Source organism: Aquarana catesbeiana, linkage group LG03, assembly GCF_042186555.1.
Source record: "Aquarana catesbeiana isolate 2022-GZ linkage group LG03, ASM4218655v1, whole genome shotgun sequence".
NCBI lineage: Eukaryota > Metazoa > Chordata > Amphibia > Anura > Ranidae > Aquarana > Aquarana catesbeiana.
This window is the reverse complement of record NC_133326.1, coordinates 608,889,293-608,914,119: the sequence shown is the minus strand read 5'-3', so window position 1 is coordinate 608,914,119 and position 24,827 is coordinate 608,889,293. Positions and strand designations below refer to the sequence as shown.

The 24,827-nt window shown below is 40.9% G+C and overlaps 1 protein-coding gene across 1 annotated transcript in view; it reads left to right on the top strand.

The window, feature by feature from the left end:
• The window catches only part of LOC141133091 (zinc metalloproteinase-disintegrin-like VAP1), a 131,510-nt gene that overhangs the window by 64,644 nt on the left and 42,039 nt on the right, over positions 1 to 24,827 (top strand). Inside the window, exons 9-12 of the mRNA XM_073622221.1 lie at positions 781 to 950; positions 6,317 to 6,401; positions 9,881 to 10,011; positions 20,858 to 21,035. Coding sequence (XP_073478322.1) covers positions 781 to 950; positions 6,317 to 6,401; positions 9,881 to 10,011; positions 20,858 to 21,035 — 564 coding nt within the window. The remainder of the gene's footprint in view (positions 1 to 780; positions 951 to 6,316; positions 6,402 to 9,880; positions 10,012 to 20,857; positions 21,036 to 24,827) is intronic.

Genomic DNA, 24,827 nt, shown 5'->3' with positions numbered 1-24,827 from the left:
CACCCTCGACCGCCGATCTCAAAGGAAGGTAAGGAATGGCCTCAGCATTGGCTTCTCAACAGCCATGCCCTCCGATGTGTTTCGTCCCACCATCGGGGCTTAGTCATAGACCTCTATGACTAAGCCTTGGGGGGCAGAGGGAAATGACTTAGACTTTAAAAGTGAATTCTTAAGGCCTAAAGCTACCCATGGGCTTCTAAACACTTAATCAGGAATATACAGTATTAGAGATGGACAAATATGGACAAAATTTGTGTACACTGACCATCACACACATTCTATTTTAAAACCATTGGCGTTAATAAGGAGTTACCACCTCCACAATAATAGTCTCCACTTTTCTAAGAAGGATTTCTACAAGATTTTCAGAGAGTATTTGTGGGTATTTGTGCCTATTCAGGCAAAAAAAAAGAATTTGTGAGATTGAGTACTGGTGTTGGATGAGAAGACCTGGCTCACAAAAGGCATTCCAGTTCATCCCCATTGTGTTTAGTAGGGTTGAGGTCAGGTCTCTGTGCAGGCCACTCAAGTTTTTGCATGCCAAACTCATCAAACCATGCCTTTATGGAGCTGGCTTTGTTAATTGGAGTATAGCTATGCTGAAACAGAAAAGGGCATTCCCCAAACTGTGGTCCCAGGGTTAGAAGCGCTCAGTTGTCTAAAATATCTTTGTGTAATGTGGTTCCAGTACCCCTTACTGGAAACTCCTGAAAGATTTAGAGGGATGTCCACATACTGTTGGTCATAGAGTGTATCTTACAGTTTATTTCTCATTTTCAGGTATACAAACCCTTAAATATCTTTGTGGCTCTGACTGGACTTGAGATATGGGATCTTAAGGACCAGTTTATAGTTGTCTCTTCAGCTAACATCAATCTCGATCGGTTTTCTGGATGGAGGAAAAGTAATTTACTGCCCAGGAAACCCAACGACAATGCTCAGTTTCTGACGTAAGTATACCAATTGTTACATAGTAGGTGAGGTTGAAAAAAGACACAAGTCCATCAAGTCCAACTTATGTGTGTGTGATTATATGTCAGTATTACATTGTCTAATAGTTTCTTGAAACTATCAATGCCCCCGCTGAGACCACCGCATTTGGAAGGGAATTCCACATCCTCTTACAGTAAAGAACCCTCTTTGTAGTTTAAGTGTAAACCTCTTTTCTTCTAATTTTAATGAGTGGCCATGAGTCTTGTTAAACTCCCTTCTGCAAAAAAGTTTTATTCCCTATTGTGGGGTCACCAGTATGGTATTTGTATATTGAAATCATATCCCCTCTCTCTTCTTCAGAGAGAAAAAGTTCAGTGCTCGCAACCTTTCCTTATAACTAATATCCTCCAGACCCTTTATTAGCTTTGTTGCCCTTCTTTGTACTCGCTCCATTTCCAGTACATCCTTCCTGAGGACTGGTGCCCAGAACTGGACAGCATACTCCAGGTGCGGCCAGACCAGAGTCTTGTAGAGCGGGAGAATTATCGTTTTATCTCTGGAATTAATCCCCTTTTTAATGCATGCCAATATTCTGTTTGCTTTGTTAGCAGCAGCTTGGCATTGCATGCCATTGCTGAGCCTATCATCTACTAGGACCCCCAGATCCTTTTCCATCCTAGATTCCCCCAGAGCCCCCCCCCCCCAGTGTATAGATTGCATTGATATTTTTGCCACCCAAATGCATTATTTTACATTTTTCTTCATTGAACCTCATTTGCCATGTAGTTGTTCATTAATTTGTTCAGATCTTTTTGCAAGGTTTCCACATCCTGCGGAGAAGTTATTGCCCTGCTTAGCTTAGTATCGTCCGCAAATACACAGATTGAACTGTTTTCCCCATCCTCCAGGTAATTTATGAACAAATTAAACCAGATTGGTCCCAGCGCAGAACCCTGGGGGACCCCACTACCCACCCCTGACCATTCCGAGTACTCCCCATTTATCACCACCCTCTGAACTCGCCCTTGTAGCCAGTTTTCAATCCATGTACTCACCCTATGCCAATGGATCTTATTTTGTACAGTAAACGTTTATGGGGAACTGTGTCAAATGCTTTTGCAAAATCCAGACACACCACGTCTATGGGCCTTCCTTTAGCTGGATGGCAACCCACCTTCTCATAGAGGGTTAATAGATTGGTTTGGCAAGAACAATTCTTCATGAATCCATGCTGATTACTGCTAATGATACCATTCTCATTACTAAAATCTTGTATATAGGCCCTTATCATCCCCTCCAAGAGTTTACATACTATTGATGTTAGGCTAACTGGTCTGTAATTCCCAGGGATGTATTTTGGGCTCTTTTTAAATATTGGTGCTACATTGGCTTTTCTCCAATCAGCTGGTACCATTCCAGTCAGTAGACTGTCAGTAAAAATTAGGAACAATGGTCTGGCAATTACTTGACTGAGTTCCCTAAGTACCCTTGGGTGCAAGCCATCTGGTCCTGGTGAATTATTAATGTTAAGTTTCCCAAGTCTAATTTTAATTCTGTCCTCTGTTAACCATGGAGGTGCTTCCTGTGATGTATCATAAGGATAAACACTGCAGTTTTGGTTACTGAAGCCCCCCGATTCCCTTGTGAAGACTGAGGAGAAGAGTAAATTCAATACCTTTGCTATCTCCCCATCCTTTGTAACCAGATGTCCTTCCTCATTCTTTATGGTCTGTCCTCCCTTTTTTACTGTTTACATGCTTAAAGAAATTCTTGGGATTTTTTTTTGCTCTCCTCTGCTACGTGTCTTTCATGTTCTATCTTAGCCGTCCTTATTGCACCCTTACATTTCTTGTTGCATTCTTTATAAAGTCTGAATGCTGATGATGATCCCTCAACCTAGTATTTTTTGAAGGCCTTCTCCTTTGCTTTTATATGCATTTTGTTCGCTCTTTTAAATTTATTACCCGATGGTGTGGCCCGCTCTATTCAGCATAGACAAAGGCAGATGTTAATTAGGTGAAAAGATATGTAATTGCACAGCAACATTTGCTAACCTGAATAATGAGAAAATGTATCCTGCACTGTTTGTACTTATGATCCAGTTTTTTAAATGTTTAATGGATCCAGGGCTGCTGTATACAAATGTTTTTGCTTAGGATATGAATCTTCCGCTATAGAGTTTGTCATAGTTTTCATTGTAACTAAATGCAACCTAGTATTTTGTGGTGCCAGCTGCCATCTAGCTAAGTAGAGGCTCAGCCTAGAAAAAAGTTGACCATTACGAGCCACATTATCTATTAAAGATTCACAAAGTGGTATGACAATCAAATAAAGTCGGCCGCCATTGCTGACCTTGTGAGAATGTTTTAACATTTGAATATTTGTTCCCTGGCTGTCATGCTCCAGTGCTATCTGAGCCATTGACCTGAAATATGTGTAGCCTACCCTCGTGAGGGCCGCTTATAGAATCTGTACCCCACTTTTTGACCCGACTCTGCAAGTCCTCCGACACCTCTGACACCCTGCGTTCAGTCATTATTACCTGTTGACACCAGAATAAGAATCTTACATAATGTTGATGAAACAGTTTGATTTTTGTTTACTGTGGCAAGAATAACACAAAGGATAAATGACATAAAATTGTATGTCAAGTGAACATCTTATCTTAGGGCAATAAATCACTGGTAATCAATGCAGTTATTTCATCTATGGATTTCTGTCAGTAAAGCAAAAATGCAGAGAAACACAATGTGATTAAACACAATCAAACTCTGTTTCGGTCCCTGAAAACTATGTGAACTGGCAGCAGAAATGTAGGGGACCGACACTTTTGCTGATTATGTCAGACCACTCCTTTCTGTATCCTCAGCCCACATGCACTCAATACCTAAGCAACTGGTAAAACATTGAGCAAACTGTTGTATTTATGACTTGGTTGGCTCCTTTAAGCAGAGTTTCAGATAGCTGTAAACAGACCCCTTAAGTTAATCAACACCAGTCACTTGTGAAGACTGGAAAAGGGATAAAAAGGGTCAAAGGTATCTCAGTGGAATCCGGCAGGTCTTCAGCTAACACTCAGAGAATGGTAGGTGAAATAATCCTGGATGGTAGAGCAGAGCAGATTTAGCTGGTATCCGTATCTGGTTAGCCAATAGAGGATGCAGACTTTTCCTGTATAATCCAAGCACAAATGATCACTGTGTTTGCTTGTTTACTGGTATTGTATCCTGTAGGTCTACAGATGCTAGAGATGTGAGTGAAAGCACAGGTGTCTGTATACAGTGTCTATGGATTTAAATGAACTTGCATCCTGTGGCACTACAAGTATCAGAGATGTGGGCAAAGACAATGGTGTCTGTATACAGTGTCTATGGATTTAAATGGGCACTGAAGTATCTGGTAGCGATGAAGATGGTGATGGCTTTTCAGGGCCTCCCTCCTGGTCCTGGCTCAGGGAAAGGCATCTGACCTCTGTCACACCGCGCCGCGGCCCACCTTGATCTGAAGTGCATGTAGAAACAGGATCTATGATCCTAGATATCTAAGAAACAGAAACAGCCTTCAGACCGCTGCAAGATAGGGAAGCAATGCTGTCTGCAGATGTCCTTCTGGATGCCACTTGATAAGTCTTCCTTGTGCAGGCCACGACTGAGCCGCAGCACACACAGGCACAGAGTTCCTGCAGGCAGATCCAGTCTGGGGTCCCAAGAGAGTGATCTAGGCCTAGATCAGCCTTTTTATATCCTCTCCCAGCAGTCTGGTAATTGCAGTTCAGGCCAGTCCGTCTGAAATTGAAACCCCAGCATTCTGAACTACACATCCCATGATGCTTTGCTTTGCTCTATGCTCTACCTTTAGGAAATGACAACATGGAGTCCAAGCCAACACTAGAGGGAGACAGCTCCACATCAACAGCACTGCACACTGTCCCTGAATTGCAGGCAACAGTAACCGGCTCATGCAATCATTATGTCACATATAGCATGATGAGACAGCGGGGTTGATTTATTAACATTTGTGTACTCAGAATCTGGTGCAGCTATGCATGGTAGCCAATCAGCTTCTAAATTCATTTTTTTTCAATTAAGTTTTGTCAATAAAACCTGGAAGCTGATTGGTTTCTATGCAGATTTGTACCAGATTTTGTACTTTCCATTTATAGTAAATAACCCCCAGTGTGACAGTGACAACTGCTGGTGTAATTCCTTCTCTGTGCACTTCTATTATAATTATTTTTTTTTCCTAAAAAATAAAAACACGCCCATTTGTCAGCTTGTAATAAGTTTGAGCAAAGTTTTTTTTTTTTGTACTAACATTGTACTAAATAAAGGCTTTGTACTGTATATCCTAAAAACAAGGTAAAATATATTTAGGTATGTAAACTAGTTATAACTATCAAGTTAACTGACATACTGACTCAATGACTAAATTTGGCCTGTCCACCCAGGTATCAATCCCCTTTGATCACATTTATGTTAATTGGTTCTTAGCCAATACCCACAAGATGATTACCCATTAATTAAACTTAGAATAAATAATGTCAGAGTTTGGATTTTTTACTGAATTTCACTATACAGAAAATCTCCCATTGCAGAAAAACAAAAAGATAAAAGGAAAAACATAATTCAGCACGTATGAGCTCGTACATGTATGATCCATTAAAAACTGTCCAAAATGTTTTAGTAAAATATTTACTACAGGTCGTAGAAAAATGGATCCACTAAGAAAAAATTACATTAAATGAAGAAAATAAACTGTCAATAGCAATAAAGCCTAACTAACCCTTCAGGGTAAAGAACCTTGCATGCTGTGTGTAAGCAGTGGTCTGTCTCTCTGTAGAGGTCAGACCTATAGCTCTGCAATCAACAGAAATCATACTCTCTGCGGATTGGAGAGCTATAGATTTGACTCGTCAGGTGTAGGACCTCTGGAGAGAGACCACTGCTGCCACGAGCAGGGGTCCTTTTTTGCAGCATGCTGAAAGGGAAATGCTTTTTTCCAAGTGAGACTGGTTTAATGCACCTGAAATGTGTCCATTACATTGAAGGTTTTCTTGGGCCACATAAGAATAGCATTCTCAACCAGTTTCTGAAGGCTACACAAAATTCAAAAGTATAACAAAATCTAGAAATAGCATCAACAATGAATATTATAAAACTATTAATAGCAATATTGAAAATATTATGTGTACTAACCTTCAAAACATGTTTTAGAAGCTGCCTGCATTCTCCAAGCAAGGACATCCAAAGAACATCTGAGCTCACTCTAGTGACGGGCATGATGCCGAAAGTTGTCAGTTGGACCTGACATGCAGTGATGCAAGTCATGTTTTAGACATTTCAGTCTATTAGTACGATGCAAGCTCACAATGTTTCTCTTTCAGGCACACAGACTTTGATGGTGCTACAGTGGGACTGGCTTGGGTCAGCACTCTGTGCAGTGACACCCACTCCACAGGGGTTATCCAGGTGAGACATGACACAAACTGCTAATGCTGTCTCCAATGGACATACTTATTACATTAACTATTCAAAAGGTTTAGTTGTCTTATACCTCATAAGAGATTTCCCTTATACCATGTTTCTTGTCTGTAGGTAGTTATAACCTATGTATCACTATAGGGCTTATTTTAAAATTTCACAATGAATAGCTCTTCAGACCATGGTTGACAGCCAGTTTACAGGCATGCAGGATGCGGTACTTGTTTTTTGATCCCCATGGGTATCTTTTATGTCCTAGTAGTTTCCATTAAACTACTGTAACTACCATAGCTGCATTTTGCACATGGTTGCAGCGTTGTCCCATTGACTTCAGTGGTGGTGCCATATGTCAAACCCAACATGCTGAGTTAAAACTGTCACACCATGAAGAGAAGTATGGTGGTCGTGGCAATGTGAATTTTCCCTCCTGCCACCATGTAAATCTGGAAGTGGCCATTTGGGGAGCAGTAAAAAGACAGACCACTTACCTTCTGTACTGCTCCCCTGCCACCAGTGTGAACTTAGCCTTACACCAAAGAAAAACTCAAATCTCAATAAAATAAAAGGTGATGCTTCCAATGTTCAAGGGAAAAATATATGATCCGAGGATACACAGTGACAAGCCTCCATCCCTATATGTATACATACAAAAACAGTGGTCATAGGGGCTTGTGGGCAAGTCATGGGGGCAAGTCATTTCATGGAATACAAATTGTGTAAAATTATAATTTATTGCACATTCCATTACATGGTGCAGACTTATAAATATAAAAAGCTAACATGGAGACAATCAGTAGGTACATCAGATCATTATGTAATAATATAGATAATATTTCATAAAAGGGTAAATAGTTAATCTCGATTGTATCAGTAATGTATCATATAAAGGTGCATGACCAATCTCTGAATGTAACAAATATATCCTGGCATCTCTGGGGCTCTATGCGTTTCATGGATCCCGTCCACTCATCAGGAGCTTTGCTGCAAAGAGATATCTAAGAATGTTTAAATGTAAGTTTATATTAAAATGCAACATGATCATACATATGTTCAAAAAAGATGTAATCAATTGCCCCCCCCCCCCCAAAAAGACCAAAAGAGAGAGGGGTTTCAAAGAGATGGCCTTACATGTCAGCTTAAAAAAAAAAACGTCTATCCTGGGACTGTGGTGGAAAAGAACCGCCCAGACCAGGGGGGGGGGGGGGCAGCCGAGGGCAAACCAGGACAGCAGGATGAAAATCCATGGAATGTGAAGACACATTTGGACCAAATTTGATCTAAAAGAAATAATGTCTATCATAATGTAATATTTATGTATAGGATAAAAGCGTAGTATGGTGTCTGGTGATGTGTCTAGCAAATCCAAGGAAGATTCCCAGGTTAAAAAGGAAATGGGATGAACACAGAACATGTGCTGAGGGCCAAAGGTGACTAAAAAAGGAGGCCATGTGTGTATGTGAACAAGTGAAGAAACAAAAGAGAAAAAAGAAAAACAATGAAACAAGCCATTGGCCAAGAACCAAGTGAAAAAAGCCAAAGTGCAAAAAGACAAGGTATAATAAAAGTGATGGTAGACCCTCACCCCCAGCCCTTCTTAGAGGCTGGGCTTGTTTTTTGAAGCTGACATGTTAAGCCTCGTTTCCACTGAGCGGATCGGTTTGGGTCGGTACAGTTTGAATGGCCTAGAATGGTCCGGTCTATTCTGGTGTGCGTTTCCACTGCAAGTGGGACCACAAGGGGCCATACAGGGTTTAGAAAAAAGCCTCAGCATAGCACAGCAGAGGGTTTTACGTCAGCCAATCAGTGGAATGTATCATAGCTCCACCCTAACCGAACCGTTCCATTTTCTATGGCCCCACATCTGAAGCAGGGCCCTGAATGGAGCGGTACGGTTCGGTTGTATGGGCCGCTTTCATAATGGAAACACCCAAAATAGCGTACTGTACCGTACCGAACCGATCCGCTCAGTGGAAACGAGGCATAAGTAACAAGGCAATCTCTTTGAAACCCCTCTCTCTTTTGTGGGAAACAATTGAATACATCTTTTTTGAACATATATATGATATTGTTGCATTTTAATATAAACTTACATTTATCCATTCTTAGATATCTCTTTGCATCAAAGCTCCTGATGAGTGGATGGGGGTCCACGAAATACGAAGAGCCCCAGAGATGCCAGGATATATTTGTTACATTCAGAGATTGATTATGCACCTTTATATGATACATTGCTGATATTATTACATCATGAGCCTCAGAGATGCCAGGATGGATTTGTTATATCCAGAGATTTACCTTGTATTTTTCATCAAATATTACTTATATCATTTGTGACAGACCTAGCCCGGAAAGAGACTTTTGGAGGGGACTGTATGCTAGCCTTTTGCCGATCGATCGGGGGCCCTTGCATTTGGGGGAACGGTGCTTTTTGTGAGCTGTATGTCTGGGGACCCTGGATTTGCCATATTGGAATAGTGGCTGATTCATAATGCTGGGACAGATACTGTTAGGAGATGCTGATGTAAATTCCAACACCTGTCTGTCTATTGTCTGCTAAAATGTGTATTGTAAATAAGTCTACTATGGGATCTAAGAGTCATTAGATCGCCATTGTTATTTGTGTTAATTAACTCTGCTATTGTGTGAAGAAGAGTCTATGTTGATTGTGATAATGTTGATTGGACTTTCTGAACTACAAGACGGCCAGTCTGGCCTAACGGTCATGTCTGAGTCATCTAGGCTGTCTAAAGGGATTAGTTAATTAGCTCATGTTAATTAGGTTAATTAGGTTACAGCTGTATTGTTAGAGTAATATGAGCAGGAGGTCTGCACCTCCACTTTGAGTGTATAAAAACCTGTATTTTGTCAATAAAGATAGATTCCTGTTTGAACTTACATACAGCCTGCCTGGTGTTTGTTCTGAGCTATCACAACTGGGTTAGAACGGCACATAGCTGAAGTTCTAATCCCGGAGCTTTGGATGACCGAACCATCAGACGTTGCAATCTGATTCAATAGCTGCAGAGGAGTGTCGGGAGAGTGGAACCGAGCGAGCAAGGGGCTCGTTACATTCATTACTATATGCATTGATGTACTATTTGTATGTTTTTATGTCATCTCTCTATTACATGAGCTCTAGAGGTGCAGCGATATATTTGCTACATTTTGAGATTTATCATGTACCTTCCTATGAAACGAGATTTACTATTTACCCTTTTATGAAATATTATCTATATTATTACAAGATGAATTTATGTACCTACTGATTGTCTCAATGTTATCTTTTTATATTTATAAGTCTACACCATGTAATGGAATGTGCAATAAATTATTATTTTACACAATTTGTATTCCATAAAATGACTTGCCTCATTTAAAGTCCCCATGACCACTGTTCGTTGTTTGGATGCTTCCATGTTGACCTTAATTGAAATGTGTGTTGATAGCTTTCTATGTTATGTTCTCAGGATCACTCTAAAGAATATGTTCCCATTGGAGCGACTCTTGCTCATGAAATGGGCCACAATCTGGGAATGGATCATGATGGCGGTTCGTGTTTCTGCAGTTCTGAATCCTGTATCATGGCACCTTCTTTAAGGTGTGTGTGCTCAAATACAACATTTACAGAATATTTATGATTACAGAGATTTCTATTGTGGTTTGGGGTGGGATTCACTGCCTTGCTATGATTAGGTGTGCTATTAGGGTGATTTCCTCAAACCTTTTGCCAGATGTGTTTGTAAGACATTGGTCTTTATGACTATGGGAAAATACCTACACACACAAGCTAACAGCATAGCTCCCAACTTTCTGAGAAGGGAATGAGGGACATCTATTAGCAAAAGTATTCAGGACACACACCTTGCCACACCTTTTTTAAAGGAGAATTGTACAAATAAAATGATTGGTTAAACCCACAAGTGCTTTTTTTTTACCACTACTATTCCTTTATATTGTCTTTCTGAATTTACAAATGCAGCAATTTAGAAATTAGATGAAAGGTTTAGCACTGGGAAACACTTTTTTTGAATAATAAGCAGAGCATTTTTTATACAACTACATAGATCAGACCAAAATGAGGGACAAATGAGGAGGAATGAGGACAGAGGGACTTTGTTTTAAATGAGGGACAGTCCCTTTGAAATCAGGGACGGTTGGGAGCTATGCTAACAGCAGAAGGGTGTCTCACCAGTCTTTTTTGGCATTGTTGCAGCAAGAGCATGGTAGTCTTGTATGCCTAAAGTGACCTTGTCCCCATATAGTTTTTATGAATGTGTTCTTCCTACCTAGTGATATTTGCAGATGGTTTGCTTACTAAAACCATGCCTTATTTATTGTATGAAATCCCCCTTTGTCTGCTGCTGGGTGCCGCCATCTTGAATCTGACGTCACCAGCCATGGAAGCTTGAGCTGTCACTCCTGTAATCACACAGCCTGGATGGCAATCAAGACAGAGATTGGATAGTTGACTGAGAGATAGTGAAAGTGATCACGTGGGAAAAGCAATGGGGTTGATTTTTTTTTCCATCAAACACGTTTTTTTTTTATTGAAAATAAAGTAAACATGTATACAATCATGCATTTCTTGTATCAGAAAAAACACTACAAGCAATACAATGTGTAATAACAGACAATTCGCTATGTCTACCCCCAAATTATATATATTATGATACGTTATTTTTTTATAAATCACCAATGACATTCGATAAGAAAAAGAGAAAAGATACAGCAACAAAAAAAAAACAAAAAGAAAAAACATTCCAGATACTGTGCACACCGTGTCATTCCATTATACGCTTCTCCCTCCCATATACAATTCTTACAGAAGGGCTATTGGTCTGTGCGTCCTATTGTAACATTCTTTTTAATTTTATATATCACATACAGGTTTCAGGTGCTTTAAGCCACTTGTCCCAAATTTTTTCATACTTTGTAGGACACCCTCTATGTGAATATGTGAGTTTCTTATAGGGTAATACTGTATTTACTTCTGCAACCCAGTGTGTGAGCTCTGGCGGATCAGGCCTCATCCAAAGTCTGGCTATAACTTTTCGTGCAGAGAAGAGCGTTTCCTGAAGAAATATCTTTTTGGAGTTTGTTGATCTCTGTGTTTGGGAAAATTCCTAAAATACACAGTTTGGGTTGTAGTGTGATAGGAGAGCCCATTGTGTCATGCAGGAATCTCACCACTTGGGTCCAGAAGGCCTGAATCTTTGGGCACTGCCAGATTAAGTGAAAGAATGTGCCTATTGCTTGATTGCACATTGTACATGTTATAGACTGATTCTGTTTATATCTAGAAATTCTATATGGTGTGAGGTAGGATCTATGTAATATGAAAATCTGGGTCAACCTATCCGATAATTTAGGGGATACCAGTTTGCAAGCATCAAGAGCATCACTCCATTCATCATCCTCCATATTGCCCACCTCCACCTCCCTCTCCCACCTAGGTTTCAGTGCATATGCAATTTTGGTTGCTGTCGGTGTTGTCAACATAATGTAAAATTGGGAGATCAATTTTTTGGGGTCTGGGTATTTTATTGATTCCATGAGGGGATTGCCGACTGAGACGAAATCCTCTGAGGGGAATTGTGCTCGAAAGGCATGGCAGAGCTGTAGGTATCTGAAGAATAATTGGTTTGGAAGCATAAACCCAGATTTTAACCTGTCAAAGCTCTTCAGTTTACCATTACTGATGATATGAGACAAGTAAAATATCCCTCTGGAGCTCCACACCTCACTGTCTGGGATCGTAAAGAACTCAGACAGATCAGGGTTGTGCCATATAGTGTAAAATCGTGTATTGCTGGTATGCTCAACTTATCCGAAGCAAGTTTCCATATCCTCCTATATTGGTACAAGAGTGATCTACGGTTATCCAACCTCGCCACCCCCCTCGCTCCCCCTGTTATCATTACCATTGAATCCTGGGTCTTACGAGACCATTCTGGACATAAAAAACTAAGGAATCTCTCCCTATCCACCTTATCCACATGAAATATTTGTGCCAGTTGGGCTGCCATATAGTATATGTTGAAGTCCGGGAGGGCCATACCAGCTAAATCTGTAGGATTTTTCAACTTATGCCAGGAAATTTTGTGCCTGTTATTGCCCCATATGAATGGTTTTAGGATAGCTTCCATTAGCTTAAAGTGTCTGAGAATTAAGTATACTGGTGAGTGCCATATCATGTATAAAATTTTGGGTAAAAGAACCATTTTTGTTATGTTTATACGGCCCATTACTCCCAAGGGGAGACGTGCCCAAATCTGAGTCTTTTGTCTAAGCATTTCGTAAAGTGGGTTTATATTTAATGGTATATAGTCTGCTGGGTCTCTAGTCAGCCTCACCCCCAGGTATTTAATAACATCTACCCTCTGTAAAGGTAACAGGGCCCTGCTCCTAGGTGGTGGAAAACTATCCAGAGGGAGTATTTGCGATTTGTCCCAATTTATTCGAAGACCAGAGAACATGCCGAATTGTTTAATTAGGTCTAGCGCTAACGGTAGGGAATTGTCTGAATCATCTAGGTAAAGAAGTGTGTCGTCCGCGTACATGCTGATCTTCTCCATCACCTCCCCTCTACCGAGTCCCATAATCCCAGGGTGTGCTCGAATAGCTATCGCGAGTGGCTCTGCCGCCAGCGCGTATAGCAGTGGCGACAGAGGACACCCCTGTCTCGTACCTCTGGTCAAAGGAAACTGTCCAGATGGCCAACCATTGGCCAGCACTTTCGCAACCGGGGTTTGATATAAAAGTTGCACCCACTTTATAAAAACCAAACCAAAACTGCCAAGACAGGTCCATAGGTATCTCCACTCTACTGAATCAAATGCCTTGGCTGTGTCCAAGGCTACAATCACACGGGATCCCTGACAATCATGAATGGCCTGTAGATTGATAAATATTCTTCTGAGATTGAAGGAGGTATTTCTACCTGGCATAAATCCGGCCTGGTCGCTATGCACTAAGGACAAGATAACCTTATTCAGGCGGATGGCAAGCACTTTTGCGAGTATCTTCACATCCACCTGAAGCAAAGATATAGGATGGTAGGACTCCGGGAGATGTGGGTCCTTACCCGGTTTGGGGATTACAACAATAGTTGCTTCTCGCATTGATGCAGGCAGTTCAGAGCTCTCAAAAATAGCATTGTATAATTTAAGCAGCCTAGGGATTAGCAGGTCCGAATAAGTGGAATAAAATTCCACAGGTAGACCATCGGACCCCGGGGCTTTAGATTTGGGGAATCCTGCTATAGCACTGGATATCTCATCTGATGTCAGTGGGGCTTCTAGTTCCTTCACCTGCTCTGCATTTAGTTGAGGAATCGTCAGTCCCTCTAAGAAGGACTCCATATTGGATGTGTCATCCGTAACTGTGGCCATGTATAGATTACTAAAGAAATCCTTAAATAAATCAGAAACTTTGCTAGGTTCCGTCTCCAGTACATCATCAGAGGAGCGTAGTGAAATCACCACAGGAGGTCTCTCCTCGCAATGGACTAGTTGGGCCAGAAGCTTCCCAGTCCTCTCCCCATATTCGAATGAGTTCTGTTTGTGGAAAAAAAGTTTCCGTTTGGACTTTTCATACTGCAATTGATCAAGTGTTCTCGAGCATAATTTAAGAGCATTTGCTCTATCAGTGGTGGGATCATTAAGAAACCCTCTCTCTGCTTCCCGTACACTTTCCTCTGCCCTATCAATATTTAACTCAGATTCTCTTTTAATTTGGTTAATGCGCCTAGTGAGAGTCATGCGGGCGTGCAGTTTAAACATTTCCCATACTGACTGTACTGTGGCCGAGTCATCATTTGTCTTGAAGTATTGTTCCCATTCCTCTGAGAGGTCATCATCTTCTGGGAGCAACATCAGCCAAAAAGGATTTAATCTCCATGAAGCTGGCGGACGGCCACAAGACAAAGCGACCGAGGCCCAGTAGGGACAGTGATCTGATAGTGATCGAGGAGAAAACCCTGCATCTACAAGTCTGGGAATAAGAGTTTTAGACATCAGTATGAGATCTATTCGGGACATAGCATGAAGCAATGGGGTTGATTTACTAAAACTGAAGAGTGTAAACTCGGGTGCAGCTCTGCATAGAAACCAGCTTCCTGGTGTTTTTTTGCCTAAGGTTAAGTGAACAAGCTGAAGTTAGAAGCTGATTGGCTACTATGCACAGCTGCACCAGATTTTGTACTCTCAAGTTTTAGTAAACCACCCCAATGTGTTACAAAGCTATTGTGCAACTGAGCAAGAAATAGTGGGAAAGAGATGAAAGACCTTGAGCGATGGACCATTAGAGGTACAGGGGGACCAGAGTACACATGTAGAACAAATGTTGGGAAGAGGAAGAAATAAGACGGTATACAGATCACAGATCTTGAGACATACTAATAATAACACTAGGGTTGATGTACTAAAACTGGAGAGTGCAAAATCTGCTGCATCTGTGCATGGTAACCACTTAGAACTTGGAAGCTAATTAGTTTCTATGAAGAGCTGCACCAGATTTTGCACTCTCCAGTTTCAGTAAATCAACCCCACTGTGCAAATCTTGACAGGCATACTTGTGCAGAACCACTGAAGACTTCTTTCACACTGGCAGCCGGGGGGGGGGGGGGTAAAAACAGGCAGTTGAGCAGTGGGTTTACAAATCTCTAAGGCTCTGTTCACACCATGCAGATGCGACGGAGCGCACAAGAATTTCCACGCATCACATGTAGGACAGCCTATTTATTGCAATGGGCTGTCCTACACGTGAGAAATGCTCAAATAAAATTCCTGACCATAGGCATGCGCACAGGGTATGTCAGGTGTGCCTGGGCACATCCTAATCACCACATGTACATTTGTATTATCGCTCTGTGTGGCGGCAGGAAGATGGGAAAGATCTCCCTCTTGCCGGCTATGCCATAAGAGATGTGTTTATGCTCTTCTCTTTCACTGTGCTGGAAGGGAGATCAATGTGCCGGGGTCATATATATGTAGACACACACACATGCGTTTGAGCTTTAGGGTGCACACCCTAGTGCAATAGGCTGTGCTCACCTATGTCCCTGACTGTATTGGGAAATTGCGCTGCACCAAAATGGTACTGCAGCACCATGCATTTCGGCATGTGCAAAAACATACCCGTTAGCAGATGCAGAAGGGTGCCATTAAGTATGACTTGGTTAAATTGATGATAGGCAACTCCTATCCTCATATTGATTAGTGGTTCCAAATTAATAATAACTACTGCAGTAGGGAACAGACACAAAAGATACACTCAGCATCTTTCCAAATAACTGTTCTGTTTTATTATGACGCATTTGAAGGTTTTTATACACATGATTACGTAGGTATCACAATAATATTACAATTGTACGTTTATGGTAACAAGGGGCGTTACATAGACAGGCTAATTCTAATCAGGACTCGAAAGAATGTAAACATGTACTGAAAACATTACTAGTGCCGTGTGCACAGTGAGGGCAGAGTGCAATACATACAAAATAGAATACAATTATATACAGAACTTACAAATTTCCTTTACAAGTATAAGGCTGCAAAAGGGCAGAGTGATTTTGTGCATTGCAGAAAAGTGCCTGATTTTGCTGCGTTCCTGCAACGCAAAAGTGTAAACATATCCTAACAGTATGCTTTACTAATGCTTCTCTTCCTTTTAAAGTATTTCCAGTGTATAACATATGTATAACGTATGCAATACATACAAAATAGAATACAATTATATACAGAACTTACAAATTTCCATTACAGTCTCCCCTCTTTTGATCAATATTTTGATCACTAACCATACCTGCTATCACCTTTAACCTGGAACCTCCACACGCTTAGGTGGTGTTAGTCCTGGCCAAAGAGGCAAAAAACTCCATTGTGGAGAAAATAATAGCTGAGCAACTTTTTCATTACAAATGACTTTTCATTGTGAAAAACAAATGATTGATAAGACATATTTACAGAGTACTGGCTGTACACTCCTGTGGCCAGAATGGCCTTCTAGCTGAATTGCTGGCATGCTGACTTATCAGCATATGTAAACACAGACAATTCTACATAAAATGGAAGACGTACAAAAGACAAATATGACTTCAACATGGCTAAACTACTTTTCAAATATATATATCCCTTACAATTAAAGTAATTGAATCAAAAAGTACCCTAGACTGTGATAGCAAGAGGGAAACAAATCAAACACACAGATTTCTTTAATTTAGTCATTTTTGCAGTGTCTGGTGTGGATCCAGGTGACTTTTCCTTCAAGTATTGCAAAAAATGTACATGAAATAGATGCTGTATTGAGTCTCCAAACATTTCCTTATATTTAAATGTCTCTTAATAATCCACAAGTCACCTGGCTTTAGTTTTAGATCCTTCCAAACTTTTAGGATCTGGAATTGGGGAGAAAACACATAAATGAGTTTGTCAAAAAACCTTAAAAGATCAGCAACATTCTCTGTGAGGTCCGAATAGAGGACTTCAGCTGCTGAGACAAAATATAAGCAAGTGAGTAACACACTCCCAAACAAAATCTCATAGGGAGAGAGTCCAACATCCCCTTAGGGGCTTGATAAAAAATAAGAAAACATTCAGGCAAAAGTTTTCTAGTTTCTTACTCTACTTTGTCCGCTACATTGTAGACAGTAGGGAGTGTAAAAATAAAACCTTAAAACTTCTAGTAAGGACTCTCCTATAAAAATGATTTCCTCTGTTACTCTTTGTAGATTCTGCACTCTATATTTACAAACTACTTCTAATAACACTTTTTACTGTGGCCTTTGCAGTAGCATTTGCCACTGGACATCCAGAAAATATGTCCATACAGACAAAATGCATACTTGTAAGATCCTGACTTGGGCATCTGGATATATCTTTTTGTAATCTCTGGGGGGGATGTTCAGCTTTTGGTAACACCTTCGGTAGCAGGTAAAACAAGAAGTGGTATGTTATAAAAACAACTGTGGTGAACCCTGGTTCTATCCCAAGCTCATTTACTAAGGCAGCCATAACTGCTTGTGACTGATGACAGAGTCCATGTGTCAAGCTGGAGGGAAAAGAATGACTGGCAGACATAAATGATCACCTTTTCCAAAGTCCTGTTTCATAAGAAGTTGCCCCCTGTGGACCACTTGTTCTTCTCGTTCTGGGGTCCTTGAAGTTGAATTATTAATCCCAGCTATACTGGGCCAGAACTAGGGTGGAATCTTTGAGTTGCACAGACCCAGCAAGTGTTCGGGGCTGTAATTCAGCATCCTTATTCGCCTGGTCTGCTTCCATGTGTGAGTTTTAAAGTTAATATGGCTACCTCAGCAAGAACCTGGAAGGCGGCTGAAAACAGCCGATCAAATTAACTTAGCATTTTTGGTTGGTTTACCTGCCAAAGTAAAAACAAACTTCTGGCCCTTCAAATGGAACCAAAATCTCTCTATATCTGGACTATCTATATAAATATACACTGTTTTTATAGTTCACAGGCTTTGCTAAAACATGGAGCTCTGCTTCTTGAGCTGGGGAAAAAGGATCAAATGACTTTGAATACAGAGTATCCTTTTGGGTGATAAAATGCATACTCAAATCTACAAAAAATTAAATATCTGGATCTTCAGGGAGTGTGTCCTGCACTGGGCTTTAATATTTCCCTGCTTAAATTCTATATTCCTTATTTTGTTCAGATATCCTTTATATCTATTAAATAATTAATGGGCACGGCGCCAAAAATATATGCAACATGTGCTCTACCAACCTGATGCTGCTCCTAAATTAGTAGAAATATTAATAAACAATATGACAAAACAATATAGGGGGCATCATATGCGCAATATACTATTTAAATGTGAACCTATAGCATTATACAAAAAAGTGCTCCAGTGCATGAACAATATATGCACTACGTTTGCAATAAAGTGCATCCAGTGCAACAAATTAAATGTCCTCAAATACTTTGAAGAAAACATACAACATTCTTCTTAATAGATCCAATCACCACTTAATAAAGTGCACATGCTTTCTTATTTGTGCTCCACCTGAAGTGGTATATCAAAGCGCTCACCAGATAGTAGTGGCCACAAAGTGACCCTCAGGCATGAAAAACCATGTATCTTCAAAAGGTATCTTTCCCAGATCCTGGCAGAAAAGACTCCAATCACCAGTCAGCAGGAATTGTGTATGACTATATCTGAGCCTTGGTGCATCAATGCATCAGCCAAATCTGCAAAAAGTGGCTCCCCATAAAAGCCACAAAACTTGGATAGTGTAAAAACGTCTTTATTCCAACAAAAGCTAAAAACTCCCAAACAAGTGTGCAGGTACAGGACGAAAAAACAGCAAACTAAGCTGCAGCTGAGAAGGAAAGCAGAGACCGAGCGATACCTTAAGTTCCGTGGGTATTGGTTAGCATCTCGGCATGCGTCCCAGCAACAGAGGACTCGTAACAGTATGTCGAGCCTCCCTTTCAATATATTTCACGTTGTGTGCGCGTCTTCAGGAAAAATGATTTTCTTCATTATTCCTGAAAAAAATGAAAATCATTCATTTTTTGCTGTTTTTTCATCCTGTACCTGCACACTTGTTTGGGAGTTGGGAGTTTTTAGCCTTTGTTGGAATAAAGACGTTTTTACACTATCTAAGTTTTGTGGCTTTTATGGGGAGCCACTTTTTGCAGATTTGGCTGATGCATTGATGCACCGAGGCTCAGATATAGAAGTCATACACAATTCCCGCTGACTGGTGATTGGAGTCTTTTCTGCCAGGATCTGGGAAAGATACCTTTTGAAGATACATGGTTTTTCATGCCTGAGGGTCACTTTGTGGCCACTACTATCTGGTGAGCGCTTTGATATACCACTTCGGGTGAGGCACGAATAAGAAAGCATGTGCACTTTATTAAGTGGTGATTGGATCTATTAAGAAGAATGTTGTGTGTTTTCTTCAAAGTATTTGAGGACATTTGATTTGTTGCACTGGATTCACTTTATTGCAAACGTAGTGCATATATTGTTCATGCACTGGAGCACTTTTTTGTATAATCTATAGGTTCACATTTAAATAGTATATTGCACATATGATGCGCCCTATATTGTTTTGTCATATCCTTTATACCTAGCTTCTAATCTATGATCAGACAGGCAGCCACAGTGCTCATCCCATCTTCCCTCTCTGACAACATATAAAGTATTCTGTTTTAACTCTCATTACTCTGTTTCTGATTTTACTAGTTGTAGTGCCTGACCCCAAATTCATCCCACAACTTAACATAAAAATGTCCCTTCCTGTCTAGTGTTAATGTCACCCTTGATCCATCCTGCTCACATAGATAGCTGTTTCTCTAGCTGTTTACTTTGCATGATTCTTAGTCCCTGTGGACTTTGGTGGTAACCCAGTTACCCATTGTGGATCACTTTACACTTTAACCATTAATCTAGGGGCTCAGTATAGGCGGAACCGCACCTCCGGTTCATATATAGCGCTCCTCTTGCGCTGGGCATTTTTGAGGGTCTCTTACCCTTCATTCCCTTACTTAATTCAATGCCCATAATGACTGGCCAGTCTTCTCTAAATGTGCCTATACCCTCTTGCCTCTAAACTACTTTATCTAGCAGATGTACACTACATATACCTGTGAACAGCACTATTCTTCCCTTTCTTATCTATAACACTCCGATGGACAGTAGACAGTGACAACATAACATATAACCACCAATCAATACAGTTTGATTAAGGGGAGTAAAATAGGTACCCTTTGTCCCAAAAATGCCTTACCGATCAAGGAAGTCTGATAACTGAAATGTAAGCAAAAGGCTTACCTCAGCCGGCTGATTATCAGAAATTCCCGGATCGTCTCAAGCTCCTTGTTTTGGATACTTAGGGTCACCTGGAAACCCCTCCTAGGCAAAGCTCGCCACGCTGACTTGGTTAGATTGATGATAGGCAACTCTTTTCCTCATATTGATTAGTGGTTCCAAATTAATAATAACTACTGCAGTAGGGAACAGACACAAAAGATACACTCAGCATCTTTCTGTTTTATTATGACACATTTGAAGGTTTTTATACACATGATTACGTAGGTATCACATTAATAATACAATTGTACGTTTATGGTAACAAGGGGCGTATCATAGACAGGCTAATTCTAATCAGGACTCGAAAGAATGTAAACATGTACTGAAAACATTATTAGTGCCTTGTGCACAGTGAGGGCAATGTGCAATACATACAAAATAGAATACAATTATATACAGAACTTACAAATTTCCATTACAAGTATAAGGCTGCAAAAGGGCAGAGTGATTTTGTGCGTTGCAGAAAAGCGCCTGATTTTGCTGCGTTCCTGCAACGCAAAAGTGTAAACATATCCTAACAGTATGCTTTACTAATGTGTCTCTTCCTTTTTAAGTATTTCCAGTGTATAACATATGTCTGTTCCTCTTCCTTACACAGTTTTAACACGCCTCAGGAATTTAGCTCCTGCAGTCACCAGAACTATCAAGACTTTATTCTAAAAAATATGCCGCTCTGTATGAAGAACATGCCAGACAAAAATGAGATTGTCAGCAATGCGGTTTGTGGAAATCAGTTCACAGAAGCAGGAGAGGAATGTGACTGTGGTACTGAGGCGGTAATGAGATTTTTCATCCCTACCCTTTGTATATGTTACAGACACCCAAACTTGACACTGAGCTGAGCAAGTAGACATAATTTTCTATTTAACGTTGAACTCCAGGCACAACAAAATTGAATTTAAATGTATTCCTCAGTAGCCAAAAAGGACTTTGTTTGACTTAAATGCTGTTGAAAATACAGATATTACTTTGTAAAAGTATCTGTGGCATCATCGTTGTGCTGTGCATAGCCAGTGAAGAGAGCAGAGCTGTGGGAGTCTAGCATTCTCCACCCACTACAGGCTTGTAGTGCGACGGCAGTGGGCACACAGTGTTCAGTTGCAGAAACAGAACTGTATTGATGTTGAAATTCAACAAAGCACAAATACCTGGCGGGAAGACAAATACCTGGTGGGAAGACATCCTAACTGAGTGCATTCACAGAATGTTTCAGCAAAAAGTGTAACAGTAGGTCTTGGGTGCACTGCCAGAGTCTGTGTCGAGGAATGGAATACGGCCTGGCTGGTCCTAGCCCAAATGAGGAGGCTTCCAAGAAGGATGGCGTGTCCCTTCTCTTTCCCTACTCGTCTGGAATCTCTCCGCCAGAGTCACATGGGGCAGTAGCATCCAATCGGATAGCTTCCCCAGTATCCCAGAAAACCATAGAGGAACCATGTTCCTCTCGATTTCCCTTCCAACTGCAATGCCACTGCGGTTGAGCTCCACCTGCAGTGGAGAAAGTAGACTGCACCTACCTACAGGCTGCCTGCAGAAAACTACAGAAGGGGGGGCAGATACAAGACCAGTCGCCCTATAAAAGGAGTGAGTAGTAGTGACCTGTCTTTATTACAGGAAGTTCCTGCACAGAGACATAGCAAGAGCAGTTGCTCCAAAACTTAGTATGAAAACCAAAAGAGGAACTCCTGCGCTGCTAGCGGACTCCTATACTACCAAGGGGACACTGCTGCAACACCTATAAGACTGCTCCAAACAGACAAAAACAAGCATAAATACTAGGGGGGTGGTAGTTGCGCTGTGATGGGAAGGGGGATAGGGAAAGGGGGAAACTACACTAAAGTGCATGTGACAAACATGCCAAGTGACCTAAAGAAAACCATAAAACAAAAATAAACAACACACTGATAAGTGTATATAGTGAACGACTGAAAAGGCACACTGACTAGTGCATATAGTAAACAAATGGAAAATACCACTAAATAGTGTTAGCATGAAGGGAGAGTGGTATAAATCCCATGGAGGTGAGTAATGCACATGATGAAAGGGGCAATCAAACTAATGAGATATTAAAAACAATAGACAATAAGTGCATAAGACACTAGGTGCACAAATGGACAAATAAATGATGGATAACAAATGGTCTCATTCATAAACGTTAAAAAATCAGAAGCACTTAACCAGTGAAAACATGAAAAAGGAGTACAACACAAAAAATAAAAAATAATAAATAATGATGGCAGAAAAAAATATTGCAAACATATGAAAAAACATATAAAAATTGTGTTGAATATAAAAAACAGTCCCGCCACCAAGTGTGATAATTCTGAGTCGCAGTCCAAAAAACCCAAAATGTGACAGGGGAAGAGGGGTGGTCTTCGATGGGGGCACCTCAGTGTACACAGGCCCCTTACCTTACAGCTGTAAGGTATATAGCATATGTATTAGACGCCCAGTAAGTGATGAAATCCAGAAAATTGCAGCAGATGGTATGGCTCACAAATGCAGTGGTATCGTATGCGAAAAAAACAAATGAACAGCATATGGTGTGATACCGTTTGAAAATAGAAACAGGGAGATAGGTGGGCTGAGGGGGGGGGGGGGAGGGGGGAGGGGGGAGGGGGGGTTGCACTCACTTGTGACAGGTGAGCGCAAGCCTCAAACCACGAGTGCCGAACTCGTATAATCCACACCGCTGGCCGAAGGACCCTCCAACGTCTCACACCTCCTGTAGCTCACCACCCGTCATACGTCATATAAGTGGTGTAATATCAAGACAAGAAAACCGCATATAGCGTAATCCCGTATATAAAACACACTTTATTGTATAAGTAAAATCACTATGAACTTACAAAAGATGACAGCTGGGGGGTAAAAAGCTCCGCGAGCGCCGTGCTCGTAACATCAGCTGTTGTGTGGCAGCGTCCCGTGCTCCTAACGCGTGTCGTCACGTCACGTGACTTCTTCAGAGGAAGTCACGTGACGTGACGAGACGCGTTAGGAGCACGGGACGCTGCCACACAACAGCTGATGTTACGAGCACGGCGCTCGCGGAGCTTTTTACCCCCCAGCTGTCATCTTTTGTAAGTTCATAGTGATTTTACTTATACAATAAAGTGTGTTTTATATACGGGATTACGCTATATGCGGTTTTCTTGTCTTGATATTACACCACTTATATGACGTATGACGGGTGGTGAGCTACAGGAGGTGTGAGACGTTGGAGGGTCCTTCGGCCAGCGGTGTGAATTATACGAGTTCGGCACTCGTGGTTTGAGGCTTGCGCTCACCTGTCACAAGTGAGTGCAACCCCCCCTCCCCCCCTCCCCCCCCCCCCCTCCCTCAGCCCACCTATCTCCCTGTTTCTATTTTCAAACGGTATCACACCATATGCTGTTCATTTGTTTTTTTCGCATACGATACCACTGCATTTGTGAGCCATACCATCTGCTGCAATTTTCTGGATTTCATCACTTACTGGGCGTCTAATACATATGCTGTATACCTTACAGCTGTAAGGTAAGGGGCCTGTGTACACTGAGGTGCCCCCATCGAAGACCACCCCTCTTCCCCTGTCACATTTTGGGTTTTTTGGACTGCGACTCAGAATTATCACACTTGGTGGCGGGACTGTTTTTTATATTCAACACAATTTTTATATGTTTTTTCATATGTTTGCAATATTTTTTTCTGCCATCATTATTTATTATTTTTTTATTTTTTGTGTTGTACTCCTTTTTCATGTTTTCACTGGTTAAGTGCTTCTGATTTTTTAACGTTTATGAATGAGACCATTTGTTATCCATCATTTATTTGTCCATTTGTGCACCTAGTGTCTTATGCACTTATTGTCTATTGTTTTTAATATCTCATTAGTTTGATTGCCCCTTTCATCATGTGCATTACTCACCTCCATGGGATTTATACCACTCTCCCTTCATGCTAACACTATTTAGTGGTATTTTCCATTTGTTTACTATATGCACTAGTCAGTGTGCCTTTTCAGTCGTTCACTATATACACTTATCAGTGTGTTGTTTATTTTTGTTTTATGGTTTTCTTTAGGTCACTTGGCATGTTTGTCACATGCACTTTAGTGTAGTTTCCCCCTTTCCCTATCCCCCTTCCCATCACAGCGCAACTACCACCCCCCTAGTATTTATGCTCCAAAACTTAGTTAATGAACAAAAGCTCTGCTGACTTCCATCATCCAATCATGTGCAAGCAAAAATGATGTGCTTTTTTTTTTTTTTTTCCTTGACGTGATTAGGTATTCTTTGCAAAGTGAAGCTTTACTCCATTTACTAAGCTGTGTAGAAACTGCACTTGCAGTGTGCAACTGCACTTTGAAAAGTGCACAGTCTTTTTGCCTTTAGTAAATTGGATTACTGCACAGATTTAGAAGAAATACACAAAGAATACACATGCCTCTTGTATTTAGACAATATTTGACTAACCTGCAATTCAGTTTTAGAGTAATTGGCAATGAAAAAAATTCTAGTAAGCAAACCCCATAATATATTTGTGTCCATATCTTTCTTGTCCTGAGATTAAGAAATTAGTGTAATCAGCAA